Source organism: Rhinichthys klamathensis, unplaced genomic scaffold (genome assembly GCF_029890125.1).
Source record: "Rhinichthys klamathensis goyatoka isolate OS25496 unplaced genomic scaffold, OSU_Roscu_1.1 h1tg000261l_1, whole genome shotgun sequence".
NCBI lineage: Eukaryota > Metazoa > Chordata > Actinopteri > Cypriniformes > Leuciscidae > Rhinichthys > Rhinichthys klamathensis.
Window position 1 is genome coordinate 1,117,061 of NW_026606782.1, and position 25,033 is coordinate 1,142,093.

Consider the following 25,033-nt stretch of genomic DNA (forward strand, 5'->3'; position numbering starts at 1 on the left):
AGATAGATAGATAGAACGTTGCTCTCCTCGGCTGTGAACCGCTCCTGGCGCGCGCCTGGCAAATCCGCCGTTATAATAGGAATCCGCTTTAGAACATGCGCACCTGCTCTTAAAGGGAATGTGAGATGACGCTCTGATTGGTTTATTTCACGTTACGCCCAAACCACACCTATGAATAATGAAGCTACTTCAGACCAACCCCTTTTAGATTTGCGCCAGGCGCAAGAGGCATTTATCCCGCCGGGAAAATAGCAACAGCGCCGGGATCCGCCCACAAAGTTACTTGCGCTTTACGCTTTGACACTTGCATTTCAGATCGTTAAAATAGGGCCCATAATGTTTGTTCGTTTATTGTTGTTTTAAAGCATAAATTGAACTAAATCTAGAAAGTTGGAAAGTAAGCTTATGTCTTATCTTGCATAATTGTGTTTCTCTAGTAAATCTGTCTCTTTTTTTTTTGTATCTGTATCTGTTTTTGTTCTTATTTACGTTGTCTAGTAGATGCATTTGATATAGTATATGTTTGTGCCAGAGTGAGTGTTTTTGATTTGGCTCAAGTTTTTTATTACTAGAGGAGACTTTTTTCAGAGTACTTGCTTAACACTAGAACTCCCAATGCAGTCATTTTGACTGTTTTAAAATTTTGCAATGTAATAACTTTGTTGAAATAAAACCCATGTAACTATAGGACCCTGACTTTTCCTAAATGTGTCTATATTTTATTCTATCATTGTTGTTTTATTAAAATTACAAGACACAAAAAGAGTTTTGAGTATTTCTACCTTGAATGGCCATAAACGTCATACAGACTGTATGCATTACAGACCGTGTGTCGGTTGCTCCTTTTTCCCGCTCTTGAAGATGCATCACCGTTGACTAGCAACAATTTCTCTTGTTGTTTGTTTAGTCTATTGCAAAGCTGAAATCTAGGTTTAGCTTCGAGCTAAAACCAAATTGAAATATTGAAAAGAGAATATCAGAACAATGTCAGCAAGAAGAATGACTGCCACAGAGGCTTTAGCCATGCTTCAGAGCCTTGATGAGGCTGAGTGGTTGTTGGTTAACTAATACATTTTTACATACATCATAATTAAAATGTAGTGTTCTGATGTTTATTATTACCTATCCTAACATTTATCCATATCCATATCCATTTATTCTTAGATTCGATATAGCTTATTGAAATTATATGCAAATAATGTATGAGCAGTCAGAATGACTGCTATGGCCATTATAGTAGTTATAGAATTCCGGGAGTCCTAGTGTTAATGCACCTTCATGGTGTTCTGTAATGCTGCCATGAAACGTGACATGCTTTCGTGTTTTCAATATATGTGCAGAGACCAGGAGGATATGGAGGTAGATGGCCAACAGGGTCTGCGGGATGAGCTGTTAGGGAGGTCTGGAGGATTTTATCCTTATCTCTCAAGCCTGGATTATGAGCATGGCCAGAGACTATTTATATAGAGACATGCCACTTCATCAATCCTAAATACAACTATATAGGGAAAACCCGTAACGCCAAAGATGGCGGTTGTATGCACATGTCCCGCCCCTCCCGCTGGAAAGCCAATCGTCTGCTTTTAACAGTCAAGCCGGGAAACATTTAAGTAGGGCTGCAACAACTAATCGATAAAATCGATAATAATCGATTATAAAAATCGTTGTCAACGAATGTCATTATCGATTAGTTGGTCTGCTTACGTCACGGGGAGCGTTTACTGGTGATTGGTTGAAACAGGCCAATCAGGATGCTCTCTGTCTTACACGCGCTTCATGAGGCACACACGCAAAGTCTCTCTCCCTCCGTTGCTCCGTTGCGCTACACGGTTTGGAGCACAGTCTCTTCTGTCTCGCATGCGCGCTCTTGCTTGCGCGCTCAAATCCCGGGAGTTTGAACTAATTTGCGAGCCGCTATCAATATGCGGGTGACTTCCAGAACTTCCGGGAGACTTGGGATGTCTGTATTTTGCGTCTCGAGCATCAGGTTGCGCAATCAGTTCGCTCGCAACACAAGTGATGGATTAAAATAGTGCTACCGCAGAAATATTAAATTAAAACGGTCTTTACAAAGCGAAGCACTAAATATAAAGGCAGTTAATAACAGCAGCAGTAAATTATTGTTTTTTAGTCACTGTACTCAGTGGTTTTCAGCGAATGCTTGTGCACTAATGCATCATTTTTCCTGTCCTTTTAATCAACCCTGTTAGCTTGCTGCGTACCTCCACTCCGCTCTCTTTATATAGCATTTGTCTACTATTAAGTTTTAATTGTTTTTCAAACGCGATCTACTGCGGCTCTATGTTCACACGCTTGTTTTCAGTCTTTCTATATTTATTTTTTACAAATTATCCTTATAATTCAATTAATTTTAAATAAAAATTAAATGAATTATATATTTGAGATGTTTTTAGTTTATATCTTCACATCTGAACAACATGTCTGTAAATTTGTTTTAACAAAAATTGTGTTAAAACAATATGTTAGATATAAATGTTTTTTTTAAAAACATTAATCATGGTTGTCAACTTGCCATCAGCAATTATCATTAAAAACAATGCAAATATTGATATTTGTAGAACTCAATGTGTGGCTTTTGCACTTTTTAAAGTACACTTTTACACATAAATATCCTAATTTAGGGTTTTAGGTAACACTTTATTTTACGGTGTCCTTGTTACATATGTTACATGTACTTACTGTAGTAATAACAGCAAATTATGCATAATTACATGCAACTAACCCTCAACCTAATCCTACCCTATTCCTATAGTAAGTACATGTAGTTACTTAATATTACTCTGTACTTAAATATATAATTACACTGTAACAAGGACACCTTAAAATAAAGTGTAACCGGGTTTTATTTAGTCATAATAAACAAAAAATCGGAGTGAAATTTTTTATCCGATTAATCGATTAATCGAAAAAATAATCGTCCGATTAATCGATTATCAAAATAATCGTTAGTTGCAGCCCTACATTTAAGCCTATCGTCTGGTTCCACTGACGCATGCGCACAGTTGAGGTTTGCGACAGCGTAAAATGCGTTACTGTTTGAAAGGTGGCAGATTTGATATGCAGTGTATGTGTGAGTTGTGTAATATCAGACATCAGAAGTCTCCCGCAGATTGGTAGCGTCTCCCTGATGCCCGCAAATTAGTTCAAATCTCCCGGAATCTAGAGCGAGCAAGAGCTCGCACATACTGTGCTTCAAACTGTGTAGCGCGCGCACGACCGAGGGAGAGAACCCTTGCGCATGCGTAGTAAAAGTATAACCTGTGGGGAAAAAGGTGTTTTAAACCTTATTTTGGGGCAAAGTCATCAAACTTTTTTAGCGATTTTTATCATATTTTACTGCTGTTTCTATACATCCAGTTTTTATGTCCCGGTGACCAGTGAAACTGCAGTTCTGACTCTCTGCCCATTCATTTAGATAGGAGCCTGGTCTTGTTAGTCCGAAATAGCTGCCCGGAGGCGTTGCCAAGATGGCGGCCGAGTGGCATGACTTGCCTAAAAGGACTTTGGCATGGCACACAGTTCTCCTACAGAGAACAGGGCTTTTTTCACAAATGGCCGCTTCCCAGCAGGAGGTTCATAGCATGGGCTGTAAGGATTCTGGAAAGAGCTTGGGTCAACGCTGGGTCAGGCCAGTTGAATTCGCCTCTTTAGAAGCACCCTTGCTGGAGCTCTCAGTGGTGGAGACTCTTTGGAAAAGAGAGATAAGCAGCCACACAAATCTGAACTAGACAATTCTTTGTAAAACAATGTCATTTACACAGTGACAAGAAAGATTTAGAGTAAATCTTACTTGTTTATGCTGAATTGACTTGTTGTTGAAGGCCTTGACTAAATTCGTGCTTCTCAGTAGTCAATTTTCTTTGTATGACAGGGAACAGATCAGGAGTGGTGGTCTCCTTGCGTAAACAAGGAATGCAACCAAAGCTCTCCTTCTCCACTCTTGACAAATAGATATAAATTCAGCTTCTAAAACAAACCATCTGTTGGACTCTACTGTGTGAGGAGAGTGGGTCAAGTTAGCATCCGTCCACTCTTACAGGAGGTCTTCGGAAATGTTCTTGCCTGCTATAACATGCTGTCATATGATAGGGTGTCACACCTAAATGATGGATGGACTCTGTGCCTTTTCTTGCTCCACAGGGTCTGGCGTTCATTCAAAAACAATACATGTCACTGGTGGAGACCAACTTTTTTCTTTTGGCATTACCAATAAAAGACAGGCCTCGAGTGCAGCGCTGTCTGATATATTAATGAAAGTCTTTTGGCTCCCAACTCAGCCAAAATCAACTCTGCGCTTCCTGACCTAAAAAAAAGGTAGAGTGAAAGAAAGATGTAGTATTTTCCTTTGCTCGGAGTACTACTTACTGGCAATCTGTTTTGCGGAACTGGCCAAGACAGAGGCACAGTGCCTTTGTTTCTGAGACTTTGATTACTTTGGCTGTCTAGGAAACTGATGCATGGTATTATTCTTGATCGGGCTACGTTTTTTTTTTTTTACTTTTTCAATGTATATTTTAACTCAGATAAGCATTCATAAATTATAAAATATTGTGAAAAAGCAAGGATTTCTTCCACTGATGGCTGACATTTGGACTGTAATCTCTTTGAACTATGGCACAAGGAATTTTTCTTCATGGTACATCTGTAGTTTAATTGGACATGGCTCCACTGAGTGTTGTAACATAATGCGAACACATCCCCATTTCATTTTGTAGTTTGTTTTGTATGTCTCCCAATGTAATTAGTGTTTATATTTGTTTCTCAGTCATTTACGCAATGGGTGGAGTGGCACCGTTTTCCTGGTGTTTGTTGCACTTTGTTCTGTTACGTGTCAAGCATGCCTGGCATGGAAGTTTATTAAAGAGCTTGGTGGTTTTATTGGCTGCGTAAAGTGATGAAGCTTGTGAGTGCTCTTAGGCGATTCTGGCTTATGTCAGGCTAAGCTTAGTTGCTGCGGTAACGAACAGCCTTCCACTGTGACGGCTGCTGATTGCTGAGTCAGGATCCAGGCCTTGCGGTGGGCCACCCACTAGCATGAACCTTTCCTGCTCCAAACCCCCCGACCCACACTCCTCCCGCCTGCTAGAACATTCCATACACAGTAAAGAGGTTAGAGGGACAGTTCAGCCAAGGCATTTCTTAAAAACTCTTTACATAGTCCTTAGTGACCACGGCTGTCAAACTCCAAAAAGAACAAAAAACACCATAAAAATATCATGAAATTTGTTCATGCGTTTCCATAGCGTTTCCATATGAAAATCTTTTGAAGGCTTTGCATGAAAAATGGCTTTGCGTCTAAAATTTAAAGTTACAGTACGATTTGTATCAGTGGTTAAAAACCTAAAATTGCAGGTTATTTGGTATTTTTTTTCATTTTTAACTAAATATTAAATGAAAAATCTTCTATAATGTAATAAGGTTAGTATTCACCAATAAACATATATTCACCTCAAATCTAGAATATAAAAGCTAGAATATATATATATATATAAAGAATATAAAATAACAACATGTGGCCGTGGGCCGGGTTCGGGCAGATAATTCATGTTGATGTGTCGGGTTACATCGGGTCCGGGCTTTAAAAGCCACGGGCCGGGTCAGGTTGTAATTTTCAGGCCCGTTGAGAACTCTAACTCATGTCATGGTACTGGTGTTGTGCCGAATTTCGAATTCGAATTTCGTAATAATTTGGCAGGGGGTTGAAATTCGGCACAACACAGAACATGCTGGAAACTCATGTAAACTGCCACTGCAACGTTACAATAATAGGCTACTTTTATCAGCTTGACGTTGAACTAATGCTCCATGCTCGTACCATGATAACGTTACATTTGTGGTGTTATCTAGCATGTATGAGGCATTTCACTAACTATTCGTGTATCTTTCACAATCAGCAATGTCAACATAGGTGAATGTATAATATGATAACGAAAACGGTTAGTGAACTAGACTGAACAATTTCAGTGTAACAGTAAGATCCTAGGAAGTAACATTACTGTACTGAACGTGTCTGGAAATGTGTATTATAAACAATATGATAGTAGTGGGATGAGTGACGTTAGACAGTAGATCTAGTACAGGCCTACATAAAATAAAAGTTACATCCTTAAGCACCTACTTTTTGTTATCCTGGAACAGTCTTTTGTATTAATTTCATGTCTCATATATGTTGTAGTTTACCTTGCTATTTCATTACAGTTTACCATTATTTATTTCAGCATATCTGAAAACTTGTAATTTATCACAATAAAAATAGCGGAGGTCTCTCCATAATTCAAACACTCTGCCGATGTTGATCCGTGTTTTCGTCCTAAGTCGATCCGATTCACGTTTGGCCTGACGAGCTTCAGCAGATACATTTTTGTTTTGTTTTTTATATTTATGTGGAGTTTGTGTTGGACTCTGTGTTGTGCTGGAGGCAGGTTGTTTTTTGGTGTTATCAGACTCCATGTCGTCAGCTGCAGTGCCGTCGCATAGACTGTATATAAAAAGGAGAGAGGCTCGGGAGCGCGCATGCACGTCACATATCCGATGGATTTAGCAGAAAATCCGACCCGGAGACTTCACATAGAAATAGGAATACTGGCCTTCAGAGGTAATAGCAAAACCCGACAAGTGGATCATTGTAATGTGTGATTACAACCCCTTCACACACAGGCAATAAAAAAAGGATTCATTTTAGAAGAAAAGTTACATATAGCACCTTTAATAAAATTACAACTCTAAAACTAAAATGAAAATGTAAAAATAAAATCTAATTCAAAAATATTAATAAATACTATAATAGTATATAAATAATCCACCTAATGTTGTCTTTTATGGTCTTTAATTGTGTTTTTATCCTTTTTTTGAGCTTGACAGCCCCTGGTTGTTGTATGGCAAGGACTGCATAACAATTTTACAGATAATTCTACTTTTGTGTTGCACTGAAAATTAATTGGCCATAGATTAAATAATGACAATTTACATATTTGCATGAACTGTCCCTTTAAGAAGAGAAGAAAGTGTTTCACAATTCTAAAGGGATAGTTCACCCAAAAATGAAAATTCTGTAATCATTTACTCATCCTCATGTCATTCCAAACCTGTAAGACCTTCGTTCATCTTCAGAACACAAATGAATGAAGATCTGGGAGCTTTCTGTCCCTCTGTTGACACCAACTATCACTTTGGTGCTTCAAAAAGTTAGTAAAAAAATCCATATGAATTGAGCGGTTCAGTCCAAATTTTCTGAAGAAACTCGATCGCTTTATATGAACAGATTGAATTTAAGCTTTTATTCACATATAAACATTGATCAGCGAACATAAACAGAAGCTCACCCGTAACTGCTTGATGCGTGAGAAAAAACCTCATTGGTTTTTAGGAAGCTCGAACGGGCTGTGTAACACAAGAGAAAAAACCTCATTGGTTTTTAGGAAGCTCGAACGGGCTGTGTAACACAAGAGAAAAAACCTCATTGGTTCTTACGGAAGCTCGAATGTGCTGCGTAACACGAGAAAAAACCTGATTGGTTCTTGCAGAAGCTTAAACGTGCTGCGTAACACGAGAATGAACCTCATTGGTTCTTACACGTGAAGCGAACATGCTTGAGCTTTTGTTTACCACAACTGATGTGTGAGTTGATGAATGTTTATGAGAATAAAAGCCTAAATTCAATCTGTTCATAAAGAGATTGTGTCTCTTCAGAAAATTTGGACAAAACCGCTCGATTCATATGGATTAGTTTTACGATCTCTTTTTGAAGCATCAAAGTGGTAGTTGTGTAGCTGTCAATGGAGGAACAGAAATCGCTCAGATTTCATCAAAAAGATCTTCATTTGTGTTCCGAAGATGAACGAAAGTCTTACGGGTTTGGAACGACATGAGGGTGAGTAATTACTTACAGCATTTTCATTTTTGGGTGAACTATCCCTTTAATGCCTGTTGTGTTTTTGGATGCAGGAATTGGATGCAGGAATTGTTGACTTACTCTGAACTATGCCATTAATTCCTTGAAGGATCATTGTTTAGTGCTGTAATTTACTTTCTTGCCTTTTTGTTTCCAAGCATGTTCTTTGGCAAACATACTGACAAAATGAGATCATGCCTCTGAGAGTGAAGATATGAAACAAATGTCACCCGGTAATTGTGCATGCAGAGAACAGGAAAATCAGTATCCCTCTTCACTGCAAGTCATGATTTTCAGCTGAAATCAGAATCATATTGTAAATCATTGTGTAATATAACTATGGCTCTGTGGTAACACTCTTATCGTCCGCTTATTATGTGTTATTGAAGAAACATGTACATAACAATTCAATTATCATTCAAGCAAGTTTCTCTGAGGAGAGGTACTACATTTATGACTACATGTATCCAGACCCAAAAATAATCTGCAATAGCTCAGAGGGTCTTTTCCCCCCTCTTTCTCTGTCATGAAAGTTGAGGGCCGGATTCCAGAACATTACAGTGTTCTGAATGAGGGGGCTGTTTTGAATCTCCTTGGATACATCTAGATGACATCACATTACTGTCAAGAGCAATGAGCCGTATTGAAAATCGGTTCAGGCAGCAGTACATTTGTGGGAGGTGTTCTTTTTATTTGCCCCAGCAGTCTCCTCTCAGGTCCTTATAAAACCATAACCATAAAAGATTGAAAGCAAACCTTTATTTCGTAATATGATTTCTATCACTGAGGTCATTAGTATGAGTCCTTCAAGACCCTCTTTAAATAAAATGTTTTAGTCTTGAGGCTGTTAAGTTAAACTACGTTTGAATTCTGCTTTGTTATATACTATTGTACACTGTATGAAACATCTTTTTTAAACTAAATAAAGTTAAAAATTCAAAATTACTAGATACTAGGGATTTAGAAACAAAAAATCTAATTGTATAAGGTAACAATGCAGATTAATTTTATATTTTCAGTTTTAAACTTGTTTGTTTTAGTAAATCTGTTATGTGCTATTGTCATTTTTTTATTTAATATATATATTTTTTTTTTCTTCCATTTTTAGTACTTCAACTTTGAACTTAATTTCAGTTAGTTGGCAAGGCATAAAGTTCTCATCTGATATTTATATTTTATTTCAGCTTTATTTCAATAAAAAATTATTGCTCTTGATATATATATATATATATATATATATATATATATATATATATATATAGATTTGACCATAACAACATTATGATGTCACTGTATGATTTTACAGTGAAGCAGAATTATTCAAGCAGCTCAGACTCAATGTGATTACTCAAATGTTTTATTAATAAGCCTTTAGTTGTTTGTCTGGATCATATATGATTATAATGGCATGTGGCCTAATTTTTCTAATGTTGGGATAATGAGGCATGTGTTTATGCTTTAAGGAAACCTGACGACATGGTATAAACAAGCATGCCATGCAACTTTTCACCTTTCTGTCAGGTCTCTCTATATGGCCAGTTTATTTGAAACTCATTTGGCATTGGTTGACACTCAAGTCAAAACTATTGCATCTACTGTAGATATGCCAGAAAATGACTGCACCGCCTATAAGCACATGCAGAATAAGAATCTGCTCACTGATCACTTACGCAGTCTAAAAGATTGGGTTTTAAAACCATAAAAATTAAATTAAACTGTGTATGTAGTTTTTTTTTTGTTATTTATGCTTGTGAGTGGCTATAAAGGATGTATCCCATTCCCACTCCATACCAAGCCACTCGAGAACAACGCCAGGACTTTGCAATGACTGTACATAATGTTAGTTCTTTATTTGTAAGGAGCATTTGTTCTACAACTCAGAGTAGACTAAAATAGTTGTTTTGCATTTATATTGTGCAATTAAAAACAACAACAATAAAAATAGCATATTGTGTGCTGGAATAAGAACAAGGTGATGTCTCTTCACTCAAGTCATTGCCAAATTCTGCATGTATCAAAGCCAACATTGTTTTCTTGCTATGTTTTTTAATGACACTTTCTGCATCAATCACCAAGACAGAAATTACATAAAATAAATAACTTCATATAAATTGAGGATCAGGTTAAGTTATAAGCATAATACTGTTAAACCATTCGGAAAAGTAGTAGGAGAAGAATGGATTTCAAGGTATTTGCATTTATTTAGTACAATAGACCAATATCAAGAGCAGAATCTCTCTTTTAGCTCATTAGCCAGCGGCTCTTGGCTTTGGATTTTGATTTCCTGTCTCAGATTCTGAGTGGGATCTGCCTGTCTGGCTGGCTGTGAATTATCTCTGTTTTTGTCTCCACACATTTTCCATACATCCTTTTTATGATTTCCTCTTAAGGTTGTGCTTTATTCAACATTGTATTTCAGTAATACAATACAGATGATTTCCAGGTCTCCACATAAGCATCTACATGGACGCTAGTCTTTTCTCAATATTTTCATTCTATGCTGTAAGAACAAAATATGTTTAATTTATCTTGAATGACCATTAACCAGTTATTCAAGTTGTTGAGAACCTGTTTTCACAATCACTAGTTCTCATTCTTTTAGAGTCTCACTGGATTTCTAAAACTGCACATGGCCTTGATCACATAAGGAAATAATTGGAGCTGAAAACAGCCCACACGTGGCCCAGTGACTCTGCCAATGTCTTAGGAAAGACTTTATTGCCTTTCTCTGAACTCCAGAGAGGATTTATTCCTATTTCTGCCTTTATTTTGTAGCTGATGTCATAAAAAATCCAGAAACGTTACAAAGATGTTCTATAAATTGCTTTGCTGTTGATTTGTTTGTATCAAAACTGCACGTGTCTTATTACATTTGAGCAGAGACAAGTAAACATGTAAACAAAGGCTTCATGTCGTAGCCCAACCATGAGTGCGTAACAATACGCAGAGGAATTATAACCTGGATTGTTAGTCATTTTCTATAAAGATTCGATCTCGTGAATCTACTCGCTCCTTTAAATGCTCCAGTTTAATTGGCTGTGCTATTGGTCCAGACCTATTCCACACGGATATACCAGATTTGGTGGCATGTTTAAGCTTTTCATAAATTAACATATCTCTAAAATATGCTAACGAATTCACTTCGTATACCCAAGTTGTATATAAAATGAGGTTAATGTCAGTAACATTAAGGGTTCTTTGAAGAAATCATTCCTTGTATCCAAACTGTAAGCTGAGCTGACATTTTAGATGTTTGTTCTTCAGTCCTTGGCATGGTGGGATGATGTATCAAATGTTCTCTTGCATCATTTGATCCCGTCCCCCCCCCCCCCCCCCCCCCCCCCCATCCTCTTTAATATGCTCCAGATGGTTGTGCCCATTTAAAGTGTTATAAACCTGTTTGCTGTCAAAAAAGGGGGAAAAAATGTTGATGCATGGCATGCTAGTAGTGTGGAGCTGTACAGTTCAGAGGTTTATAAACATAATGGTGTAGTAATTTGTCTCTGTAGTTACCCCTTTTTTTTAAAGAGTTACTTGTTAACATTCCAGAGAGGGGGCTTTTAATGAGGGACGCTGGGGGCATGATGATTGGATCCAGAGATGTTCACAAAATTGCTATTTCTGGTACTACACAACTGAAAACTGCATGCGAATAGTATTTTATTTGTGTCTTGTTGTGAGTGATGATTCCAGATGTGAGCAGTGGCCACATAGGGATACTGTAGATACTGATAAAACTCATTGTTTTCTTATGTTGAAATAAACCGCAATGACATACAGCAAGGGTTTGTTTCCTCTTCATCTTCAGAGACTGACTGGGTCTGTTTTTACTAGTTGACCATGCTTAATCATTTCACACTTCTGGTCTTCTGGTCTTCAAGATGTCCAGTGACAAAACGATGGCCAACATGAAATCAGTAGAGGTAATGCTTGAATTAAATTATGAGGAAAAAATACTTTATTATCACAACTTTTGCATATTTTTTACATGCAGATCATGCAGATAAGGCTATAATTATTATCAAATGACAAAATAATTGTTTTTCCTCAAATGCCTGAACTCTGATTGGACCCTGAGGAGTTCATTGCTCAGATTTGCTTAATGTATTCATTAGCTTTCAAACTGTAGGTCACAATAGTTAAAACATTTGAACGTTAAGGAAGGCATCATTAAACATAATTATGAATCAGCCACCCACAGTAAATGTACAAGCAAGTTTTTATAAAAATTGTAAAGGCTGCTTGAGGCCTTTATGGTTTATGTGAGACCAAATTAGACGGCCTTGGGAGATCTTGGGTGATTTCTCACTTTTAACAACATTTGTCTCATTGTCCATGGAATAAGGCTGTGATCATGGTTGGTAATCCTCCCTCTTACCCTGTTTGGCCAAGTAGAAACAAGTGTGCCGCACAAGTCCTGAAAAGTGAAGCCAAAACGTTTCGATCAAAGATGCATTTGAGTATTCTTAAAAATTAGAAAATACTATAAAGAGACAATTGAAAAGTTAAAACCTACTATAATGTATGCTAAAACTAGAATAATAAAGTAGCAAGAGCATATTCTAAATCCTTCAGGGGCACAAAAACTTCCCCTAATTGAAGAATCCCCTTTCTATATTTTAGTCACAGTACCAAATCAAAAATCAACTCAAACGTGGACCACTTTCTGTGTGTAGTGTGGAAAAATGTATTTTTGTTGCCATGGAAATTTCCATCATAAGTGTTCTGTTGCATTGGGCAAGTGTGAGTGGGTCTTATAGCAGGTACAAAGAAAAAAAGAGAAGTACAGGAATTTTCTTTGAGCGACTTCCTGAGTCTAAATGAAACACAGCTGTTGCACAGGCATTGATGCAGGCCTCTCTCTCTCTCTCTCTCTCTCTCTCTCTCTCTCTCTCTCTCTCTCTTCTCTCTCTCTCTCTCTCTCTCTCTCTCTCTCTCTCTCTCTCTCTCTCTCTCTCTCTCTCTCTCTCTCTCTCTCTCTCTCTCTCTCTCTCTCTCTCTCTCCTTCTCTCTCTCTCTCTCTCTCTCTCTCTCCCAAGTCCTGCCACAGCTTAACAACCTCATCTCTCTCAGAGTTAAAGCAGCACTTTTGTTCTCCAACTTTTAATATGATCCATCATGAGATCTGTAGGATTCAAACTCTGAAGTGTTGACTAGGATATGCACATTAACATACAGTAGAATTCGGCTGTTGTGTGTTATGCTTTAAATTTATTCAGGCTGTTTGACTAGTTACAGCAACAGACCAGCAAAATCCCATTAATTTTCTCCGTTGGATATTGATGTTCAGCCATAATGTCTAAACCATCCAAGGTAGATTGACCACGAGCTACGAGGTTGTGAAACAAAAGTTTCTGCTCCTATAAAAGTCACAAGGTATGAAATCAACCTTGTTATTTGCGATCTTCTGGAGAAATACTACTACCCACAATTCTAAGCAAAACACTGACGTCTCTGATTGGTCGAACTCGGGGTTACCATGGCGACGTTTACCGCCCCCAGCAAACGGCTTAAGCGATCTGAAGTATAATATCGGTAGTTTGTGTTTATACCTTTGCTTTTTTGCCGTCAGGTTAAAATGTTATTTTGAGCAGGAAAAGAATTTTAAGAGGAAATGAAACGTATCAGTCTGTTTTTTTTAAAACTCCCAGACAGCTGAAAATATTCTGCGCAAATCAATTAAGCAGTGAAGTTGCCCTGCGTGAAAGGGCGAAGCTTATTCCAGCGTAAAACGCTGTATAAATGTATATAGTTTTAATCAAATAAGGTTGGATTATTTCTATGTTGAGCTGCCTGTTCATTAAGCTGAAAGTGCACGTAATAAAATAATATACCATTGATGTAAACCAACAGGAATCCTTGCTTTTTCTGCTCTAATATGTTTGTTTTATGTGGGTAGGGCCCCATATTAGTTATTGAAACGGGCCCCCAGATGCTTAAAGGTGAACTAAGTAACTTTTTTACCTTAACCGAACAGCTTTGGAGTCATTGTAATGTTTATATTACTGATTTCGTGTTGAATGGTGGTCGTCTCGCACCCCCCTGGTGCCTGTGAGCCACAAAACCACCCTTGCAACTTTGGGCCGTATACATGTGGTGTTAGGCGCGCGCAGCTCTTAACCCTTTCGCACGTACGTTTAAAATATTCTAACTGACCCCCCAGCGTGAGTTTTTCAAGGCGACCGTTATTTAGAACCTGCCACTTTAATGTTTCCATGGTGACGCGTCATTTCTTGTCACGTGACAGAGCGCAATCACAACACAGAGCTGAATGAGTGATGATCTGCGTTTATGTCTTTTTTCCTTTTCTATTCAAAATATTCACACATGTATTAGCTATAGCATGAAACACTGATATTCCGATTGTCAAATATGTGCAAGTGGATGTGTTTTGTTGTTTAAACGTCTTTATAACGATCGCGTTAGTTGAGCTGGATGTGCGATGGGCGGCGCCATGTTAGTTTGTTTCACAGTTCAGAGAATCGGATCTGTTGTTTCTCACGAAATACATGAAAGTAAGTGGCCGGTGAACTAGGAGAAGAATAGGGTAAAATGTAAAGCTACTTACACAATGTGTATCTGATATGAATAAAACGTTTTGTCTTATTATAATGGAAATGATTATTGTAGCCGTTTCCATAGACATCAGTGTCTATTTTACTAATTCAAAATCACTGTTTTGCTAGTACTTATGTGTATTTAAATGTCTGAAACCTAAAATAAACATTATGTGGTTTAAAATACTCAATAGTTGTGATATATGACAGCACTGAGTGCGTCCGTCTCTGGCTCAGCGCCAGCCAACGCGCGAAAGCACGTTTGAATTTAGCAGTTGATCACGTGATGCACTGACCGTTCTAATCACACCGGTGTGATCGTACGCTCCAGGGACCAGCCAAGACTGATCACACCGGTGTGATCGTACGCGTGAAAGGGTTAAAGGGGCCATACCTTATTTCCACTCGTTACAGCGTCCATCCTACTGAACAGGTACCGGTGTACAGGGGGAGGGGGATCCGGCCGTGAGTGCGAGCCATCTCTGCGTGAGTGCTATTCACGACAGTTCAAGTACCCCACAGCGACTCTAGGGGTCGCTGTTTGACAAAAATGGAATTCCTACTTAGTGCTGCTTTAAGGCCGCCACTGGATTTATATTACATCTTGTGAAAAGGGGCATAATATGTCACCTTTAAAACTCATCTTTGATCACCAACATGACATATTTAAACGGTTTTTCCTGTGAAAAAAAAAATTCTTCATGACTTTAAATAGCTTCATTTAGTAAACGCGGATTCATGAAAATGCAAATTATCCCTGCCTCCACTCACACCAGCTCAGAGATTCACTCAGCCAACGTATTGAGGTAAACGCTGCACAGTGGTATCGCTCTTTACAACATCAGACACATAACGGTTTGCCTTTTGCTTGACTATCAAACAGCTAATAATGTGTTGCTAATGTTACACAAACCATGTTCCCGTTCGCATCTCAGAGTCAGACAGTTGCCTTCTAACAATCATTAGAAACGTAATATACATCATAGACCCGCTATATTGCTAAATCGACCCGATTTTTCATATCAACAGAAAAATATACCAGGATAACTTGGCATCTCTCAAGACTCTTCTGCTAGTTCGCTGTTAATGATATGGTAAAACCCGCCGGCACATTGACGTAATTGGTTACAAGGTAGTTTGTGATGTGTGGTAGATTTTCCCCTACGCACCTGACTAAAGTTTTAAACCAAGTGTCCCTGACACCTGCAAAATTCCTCAAGGTGACTCTGACCGCGTTGGTTGATGCCTAATTGTAGCTACTCTGACCGCATAAAATGTCTAACAATTATTACCTGACCACATCTGACCCCACCTAAGAGTCTCACACTGAGTCAAACGACGTCTCGTTCCTTTTTGAACACTATCACTTGGGAATAAGGTCTCAAGTGTTCCACTAACTGTCAGGTGTGGTGGAGGTGAAAGGAGCGAGGACTCAGGTGCAGAGATAATGGGTTCTTTAATGATAATAACAAAACAAAAATACAAACAAAACTACCCCGTAGGGGAAAACAATTGACTTGGCTTGACTTGACTGACTTGACACAAGAGGTAACACACCAGGTACATACGACAACGAAACAGCACAGGACTGCTAACACAGGGAGAATAAATAGGGAGACCAAACAAAGGAGGTAACGAGGGAGGACAGGTGGGGCAAATGAATCAATAATCAGGTAACAAGATGGGAGGGGCTAGACAATCAACAGGAGAGCACATGGCACAAGGAAACATACATGACAAGCCATGTGCTCACACCAAACGTGACTTGAACACAAGCACATGGCCAGTAAAACCAATCACCAGCCATGTGCTCACACAAAACGAGACATGAACACGCAGCTAATGAAAACACTCATAAGCCACGTGTTCACACAAAACATGACAACATGAAAGCACACAGCTAGTGTAAAACACAAGCTGTGTGCTACACAGCACAAGACATGAAAGCACATGAAACAAGGCACAGACAAGATAAAACAGGTGTGTCAGGGCTCTGTCACAAAACCAAGAAATAGACTAGACAGAAGTGACAGAACCCTGACACTAACCTGCTGCGCAGCAATAATTAAACATATTCTAGACAATGCCTTTATGCTTTAATCAAATTTCAGAGAGAATTCCACCAGCAAAAAAATAAATACAACAGTTTTTATAGAATATGAGCATGGCAATAGTGACATGATTCATTACATCATTTTTCAACAATATGATATGGTTCTTCAAATGTATAATTCAGCAAACCCTTCTGTTACTATAGGTAAAAGCAAATCCTGATTTCTTGATTACTTTGTTACTCAAAGTCATGAGTTTATATAATTAGACATATGTCTAGTTTAATTTCCCCTTTTGTTAAATTCGGACATGATTCAGACACGTTACTGACTTTGACTAAAGTGTTTTGGGACATTTTAAGTTTCAGAAGCACATGATTGTAAATCCTCCAAGAAAAATAAATGTTAGTTGTAGATTTAGCAACGATGTTGCTGCATCATTGTTGAACTACTGCAGCAGGTAACTCCATAGGTTCAGTGGGAACACGTGCTGGAACAGTTAACGGAACACCAATTAGTTCCAGAATTTACCCCAAAAAAACCTGAATAAGAAGCAGTTTTCATTCCAAACGTAAGTGGAACATGTTTGCTTGTTCCCTATCTGTTGTTACAGAGTGCAAATTTAAGTGTTCAGTCTTGGAATTCCAGCTATCTGAAAGAACACATCTGTATTTCTTTAGTTAAATCAGCTTGTCCCTCCTGATTTTGAAAGCATGCGTCAAAAGGAGCAAGCTGTGTGGTTAATCTAGCTTCAGAGCTGTTAGTCAGGAGCAATTTGTCCATCTCTTGTTAATAGTTTTCATTAGGTGAAAGAAACACAGCAATAAACACTCTACAGCAATGTAAAAGTGATGCATTTATTGTTTTCTTTTCTCTCTGTCTCCTTTGCACACCCCAGTGACCCATAACCAGAGGTTGTGATGTTGCTTGTTTACATGGTGCGGTTTGGTTATAGTTGAGTGAGGGTGGGTAGGCCTCTTCTGATCTCCCCCACACAGACCACCTCACCAAATCCTCGATGTAAACCCCCCCCTACATCCGGGGCCATAGCTCGGAGGGCCCTTTGAGGCGCTCTGCCATGATGTTTACACAGATGTGTGGGTCTAAGGACAAGCTCCTCAGCGACCTGCCCACCCCCCAGCTCTCTCCTGGGACTTTCATTTTAGCCTGACCTGGATGCCATGGCTGCCACTCCGACCATATGCTGATAAGTCAAACAAGGATGTGAGCCTCGTTGTGGAATGTCTGGAGTGTTTCTGGAGATAGTGAACATGTTTATTTGCTAAGCCTCAACTTAAACACAACAGGGGGTCATCTTTACTCTTTGCTGCAGCGTGTGGCGAATTTGACGTCATAGTCTGTTATGACCATACAAACTTGTGGTTTGTCCTAGTGGGACACTGTTTACGGTTGACCGCTTATTCCCTCTGGACCGAAGGGGAAAACAATTTGGCTCAATGGTAATCTGAACCAGACTGACACAAATCAGTCATTCTTGTTCAGGACAAGCATGACGCATGGTCTCTCGCTGCAGTAAGCCCTGATGGTGTAGTTTCAGCTTGACTCTTGAAAACAAACAGAGAGTCAGTTATTCGCTTACACCATCACGTGATGAAACAATGTGATCTTTAAAGCTGCTTTGCGTGAAATCTCTGAAATAGTTGATTTGTCCCTTGGAATTTGTGTTGTTTTTCTTCAAGTAATTTCCTGACGGTGTTTCAGATGTTTTGACAATTTATGTTTGGCAATATAGCCATGTCTAAAACTTGAATAAAAAGCATAGGTCATCATCAACATGTCAAACATAATGATTAGAAAGACCATAAAAATATGCTAATGCCAGAAAAAAAGGGTAACACTTTACAATAAGGTCTCATTTGTTTACATTAGTTCATGTATTAATTAACATTAAAAACAAGCAATACATTTGTTACAGTATTTATTCATCTTTGTTAATGTTAGTTAATAAAAATACAGTTGTTCATTGTTGTGTTCATGTTAGTTCACACAGTGCATTAACTAATGTTATTACAGGGCTTTGTTGAATACTTGATTCTGATTGGTGGTCAGTCGTGCCATCCAGCGGTATGTTATTTCCCAAAACAACCGGTAAAAGCTGATAACCCAGGGCCAGGCTCATCTGGGTAACTCACTAAAGTCAACCCTTTACACTTGCTAGGAATGTTTTTTCTTCGTGGAAGTTTTGCGTTTGTTGAGCTAATAAAATATTAAAACTCAAATCAATAATAACTCGTTTCATACAAATTTCACTTCGCGTCGGGGTCATGATCACTCTGTCGGGGTTTATTCTGCGATAATAACCGGCTGGATGTACATTAACCCTTACTTAACAAATACAACTTTTAATTTTATGTATTAGTAAATGTTGAAATTAGCATTAACTAAGATTAATAAATAAATGCTGTCGAGGTATTGTTCATGTTAGTGAACGAAAAGTGAAACTAATGTAAACTAATAAAACCTTATTGTGAAGTGTTGCCGAAAAAAGTTACAGAAATATTGTGATTATTTACTTTCTATATGTAAATATCAAAAGAAGATATTTTAAAGAATGTTTTTATTCATTCAAATGTAAGTCAATCAGGTCCAAAACAACATTGGACCCTACTGAAAAAAAGAGACATTCTTCAAAATATCTTCTTTTATATCACACAGAAGAAAGTCATATAGGTTTGGAACAACATTAGTCTGAGTAAATGATGATTTGTGAGTGAACTATCCCTTTAAGAAACCAAAGGCAGTTCCCTGATTTTTCCTGTCAGAAATTTTGATGCAATGCTCTTTTGTGTTCCAGGTATCCAGGAGGGAAGTGAATGCACTAAATGTAAAAATGACTGGGCTCTGAGGGTGGCCATTGCTCTTCTGTATGTGCTTTGCGCTCTGCTCACCATAGCTGTGGCTGTGCTGGGATACAAAGGTAGGAAGTCTTCTGATCATTGTTTTTAAAGATACTCTCTCATTCATCTTTTAGAGTCATTTAGAGCCTGCTTTCACACTAAAGATTGCAAATCAACAAAAGTACAGTACAGACAATTCCTGCTGTCTGTTGTTTAGACCATAAACCTGGAAAATCTAGGTTCATTGGGTTTATACTTTTTTATGTCCAACTAATATGTATCAAGAATGTGCCATAATTTAACATTCACCATAATTTCTTCTGTTCAGTCTTGAACTTTGGCTCACTTTATTATTTGTCCTGACATAAGGCAACTGTATTGCACCATAGAAACAAGATAGTTTTCCAAATATTGTCAATCAGACTGTGGCATCTGCTTTCTGTATTAGCTGGGAAAGCCAGAGCGCTGTAAAACAGAGCATCGCAGTTTATTTTGTCTGGTGCTAAAACTCAGGATAAGCACATTATTGTCTTCCAGACGGCCACTGTAAATTAGAGGTATTTTTCTAGTTTTCGTATATAGTTTGATTTTTAAGTAATTTTAGTCAGTTATGTGATTAAAGCATTCATATTTACGTAGCCCTGCCCCTTTTAAGCGCTGTGCTTGTTGTGTTCTGTCTTCCGGTTTGTATTTCCACATTATAAAGGTAAGATCTTTCGGATTTATGAATGAACCACTCATTTTAAAATATTCCTTATATTTTATATAATATATAATTATATAATATATGTTTTGACTTCCGCTTCAAACATTATTGTGCTCATGATAACTTTTGTTAACTCTACAATAAGTAAATACACTTCACCAGCTAAATACTCTTCGACTGCGATGCCATTGAAATATACAGAGCTACCGCAAAAACAGAAGTTCAAAGACAAAGACAAAATTCTAAAGATCTGGTGCTGCACGCTTGTCTCTCCGGCTCATAAGTCTATAGCTTGCAGTGCTAATAGGTTTGATTCTTAAGGAATGGATGAACTGATCAAATAGAAAATAGGTAATATTATAAGGTATTACGAAATAAGTTAAATTTAATAACCTTAATGTTAAAAACATTATTTCTGAATGTTCTCTGAACATTCAAAATGTCCCGTTTAAAAAGGGTTTTTCTTGGTTATGCGAAAGTAGAAGGTACATTCTATTTTATCATTTTGCCAACATAATGGGAACGTTACTTTTGAATGTTCACTGATTTACAACGAAATGTTTCAGGTTTATTAAATGTATTCCTTGAACAATGTATAAGTAATTTTTTTGAGAACATTATTAAAGACCAGATAACTTTGAAGGAATGTTTTATTAACGTTACTGGAAGAATATTTGTTCATATCTTTAAGTGAACCTTGACAGAATATTCCCTGTTAGCTGGATAGATAGATAGATAGACAGACAGACAGACAGACAGACAGACAGACGCACTGACTGACTGACCGACAGACAGACAGACAGATAGATTGATACACATATACAAAACTGTATATCAAATGTATACCTTGAATGCAATGCAAGTAATTTTGGATAAAAGTATCTGTAAATGATTGTCATATAAGACTAAAATAAGACTGTACACTCATTCACTAATATTGATTGTTTTATACTCTCATCCCTGTATCTTTGAATGGAACAATTGAACTTCTACAAAGCACCCCAAATCTGTACTGATATTGAAGATGTCTCCTTGCTTATTTACATTTAAATGAATTTGATCTGATTGTCCAGATCACGTGTCCATTGAGTCCATATGTGTCCTCTGGTTCTCTAAAGCCCTAATGCCAACCAGATGAGAAGACCATGTAAAGCAGCGAGTCTCACTGTAAACCTGCTCCAGAGGAGATTTTATGCCTTAGCAGCAATTTGTTGTCCCGAAACCCACAGGTTGATTGACAGGGACTTTGTGGCATTCTGAATACAGTTCCTGTTTCCTTTGTTGGCAGTGCCAGAGTGAATCTGGTCACTTTATGGCTTATTCTGTATTTCTTCTCAACGGTCTCCTGAAGCTATATATCAACAAGAGTTTTAATTGCATGTTCAGATTTAGTCCAGTTAGTGTCTCAATAGTCTTTGGTGCATATTTAGATTGAGGCCTAATACATCTAAGAGAACAATTCTACTAAACTCCATTCAAAAATAACATGGCTTATACAAGAAAGAATGGAGAGTGGGAGAGAGAAGGAGGGCAGGAGACTGAGAGGAGGAACTGGCAGTGTTGACCTCACGCTGACAGACTCCCAGTGTGAAAATGACCAACAAGCCTTTGAAATGGACCTCCATGTTTTGTTTTTCCCCTACAGCATATATTTTTTTTGTGTTTGGTTACACAAGCACAGCCAGGAATGCTAACACCCTATATCTTTGATGTGTTTGAGTTTGCTGTCAGTGAATTGCTGAGTCCTGCATGTCTGAATGAAACACGAGTTGAAAACAGTGATAGTAAATACACTAGAGAGCAAAGATTATGACTTTATTTTTTCATTCATGTTTGACCACCAGCGAGATGTTCAGTGGGATAAACACTGGGATCAAGAGGGGGCTTTGAAGCCATACCAGGACTTTGTCATAATAGACTGTAAGATCATGTTCTGACCGTTCCAAAGAAAAAGATGAATGTGACAGTTGGTATTTTAATCATATACCACTTACTAAAAGAATCACCCAGAATGCATAGTGAAAGCGCCCTCTAGTGGTGCATGTGAACACTAGAACTCTAGAATCAAGACTAAAGATGTTTACAACATTGTACATAAGTACATACATGGCCTAGTCATGGTTATGGCAGGTTATATTAACATTTTAGCCCTTGGGCATCTTAAACTGGGGTTTCATTATTGTACAAATCAGGGATAAGACCAAAATCTGTCCTTGAATAGTGGTGCCAGCAAGACTGCTGGGAATTCCCACAAAGGCTCAGGAGATGCTCAGATAAAGACTGCTCAGGAGGATCCATTCCAAATTCCAGAGGAAATGAAGTGTCATGTATTTCCTGCATGACTGTATGTGTGGAATTTATGTTGTATTTGTATGCATGTGCACTGGACAAGTTAAAATTGTTGAATCATGTCCACAGGTCAAAATGACCAGCATTTTGAAGGAAATTTCAGAGATTAATCTCAAGCAGCCTCTTGACTCTTTATTAAAAGTGCATCCTTCAGGACTTATAGTATACTTGTAGTCCATAGTACAGACAAGGTTTGACTGGCATCTGTAATGTATGTCCCACAGTGGTCCAAAGGATGGATAATGTAACAGAAGGTATGGAGAATTATGGAGGGAAAATCATGGCTGTAGAGACAGACCTTAAGAAACTTGGTAAGTAGACCTGAGATGTTGCCCTATAGATATCACATAACTGGCAAAATTCCCGTCCTATCCATTAATTTCTTCACACATTCACACATTATAATTATATCACACTTCATTTCTGAATAAAAATTAATATTTTAAATAAAATGTATATTTTTTTGTGGCATTACGTCAAAAACTAGGATGGTAATACACTATCATAATGAAGAAAAAACTACCTTAGGTAGTTTACTGTAATATAATATTATTATTATTATTATTTAACAATTCTGCTTCACTGTTTATAGTCATGTGTTGTGACCTTTTTATGTCAAGGCAAGGTTAGTACAGGTTGTATTATATCATGTGTGATTTCTATGAATTAATAATTCATATGTGTAAAACAATTGTCTTGAAAAATATTTTTAAAATATATTTTACTTTTTACTTGGTTAAAAGTCATTCAAATTAATTAAGAACAGCCATTAAACATTGCTTTAAATTAATCATTAAATATTTATAATGGACACTCTTATGCGTCATTGGCTCAGCTGCTCTGAATCCATTTTTAATTTTCACTTCATGAACTTCTATATTTGATGTGCAGATGATCAAACGGGAGAGAAGTCAGAGAACGCCACCAGTGAACTCCTCTCATTCAAGTTGGAAATTCAGACCTTGCAGAAGCAACTCAGCGACGTTGCTATGAAGGCTTCTAGCAACAGAGCTGTTCTTGATGAGCTACAGCTAGCCGGCGAGGACATGCAGAGCGGACACCTCTCACTCCGAGATCTGCTGGAGAGCAACGCCAACGTCATCAACAAAGTAAACCGCACCTTAAACTTATACAGCGGTCTGATTGACAGACTAAAGACTGACACTGTGCAGCTCCAGACGAATCTTCAGGTGCAGACAGATGAACAGGGTCGAAACACTCACAGCATCAGCACTCTGAACTACACCCAGACCCAGCAGAGGAGCCTCCTCAGCTCCCTCCAGAGGTCAGTGGAGGACACTAGCCAGGCTGTCCAGAAGCTTAAGAATGACTATCAGAGCCTTCAGCAGGTGGCTAGGCAGACCAAAGCAGATGCCGACTGGCTGAGGGAGAAGGTGCAGAACCTTCAGGCCTTAGCTGCTAATAATTCTGCACTGACTCGCTCCAACAGTGACTCTCTGGAGGACGTGACCTCTCAGCTGAACTCGCTTTCAGAGCAGGTGCAGAACGCCTCGGCCATCACCGACGGCCACGACCAGAGCCTGCGTGAGCTCATGGACCATCAGCGAGACCACGACAATGCCACTTCCATGAAGTTCGATGCACTAGAGGCACGTCTTGACCGCAACGAGGGGGAAATGGACCGCATTACAGGGAATGTTAGCTTTGCCACCCAGCTGCTCGGAGCGATCAGCATGGACCTGAATGGCCTGCGCACCTGCGCCGAGACGGTGACCCAGCACTCGGACCTGCTGCTGGGGCTCAACAACAGTGTGGCAGAAACTAAGGCAGACAGCACAGAGCTCAAAGCCCAGCAGGAGGATATCGCTGCCAGGCTCGACAAAGAGGTCAGCAGCCTCTCTATAGTCATGGAGGAAATGAAACTGGTCGACAGCAAACACTCTCAGCTCATCACAAACTTCACTATCCTTCAGGGTAAGAGCCTAGGCTATCGAATAATGACTATTTAAAACAATTCTGTTTTGTTATACACAATTGAATAATTACTTTTTATATTTTATTATTATTATACAAAATATTACAGCTGGGGTCGGCAAATTATGGCACGTGTGCCAACATTGGCATGTGGGGAGGGATAATCATTGGCACATGACAATAACTAAAGACTTGTATGTATTTAATTTAAATGTAAATCCCTCGAACTTGCATACGGACGTAATCTTTCCTCGTAGTCACATTGCCTGTTTTATTAAGTAAGGAGGATCTATAAATACCATTAAACAGTGAGATTATAACGCACGTTAGCGCGCAGACCCTACAAAACATTTATGTGACTGGAGGTGCATACTTCTGTTATTATCTCTCCGCGTGCCACAAGCTGTCGACTGCTTTACAGCATTTTTCAAATACATTGTCATGTTGAAGAATTAAATTGCTGAAACAGTAAACAAACAAAAAACAAGCACAACAATGATACAATGTAAAATTATTTACTAAAATAAATGACGAAAAATACTATATATTTATCACTAAATATTCAAATCAAAAGCTTAAAGAAATTTTTGTAGTACAAATTTTGAGGAGCTACAGATTTGATTTAATTTGAGGTGATTAAAGGTATTGTAGGTAGGATTTTTATA

General features: G+C 38.3%; 1 protein-coding gene across 1 annotated transcript in view; it reads left to right on the plus strand.

The window, feature by feature from the left end:
- Positions 1–25,033, plus strand: part of colec12 (collectin sub-family member 12) — a 43,100-nt gene that overhangs the window by 8,528 nt on the left and 9,539 nt on the right. Inside the window, exons 3-5 of the mRNA XM_056267566.1 lie at positions 19,336–19,458; positions 22,658–22,744; positions 23,325–24,368. Coding sequence (XP_056123541.1) covers positions 19,336–19,458; positions 22,658–22,744; positions 23,325–24,368 — 1,254 coding nt within the window. The remainder of the gene's footprint in view (positions 1–19,335; positions 19,459–22,657; positions 22,745–23,324; positions 24,369–25,033) is intronic.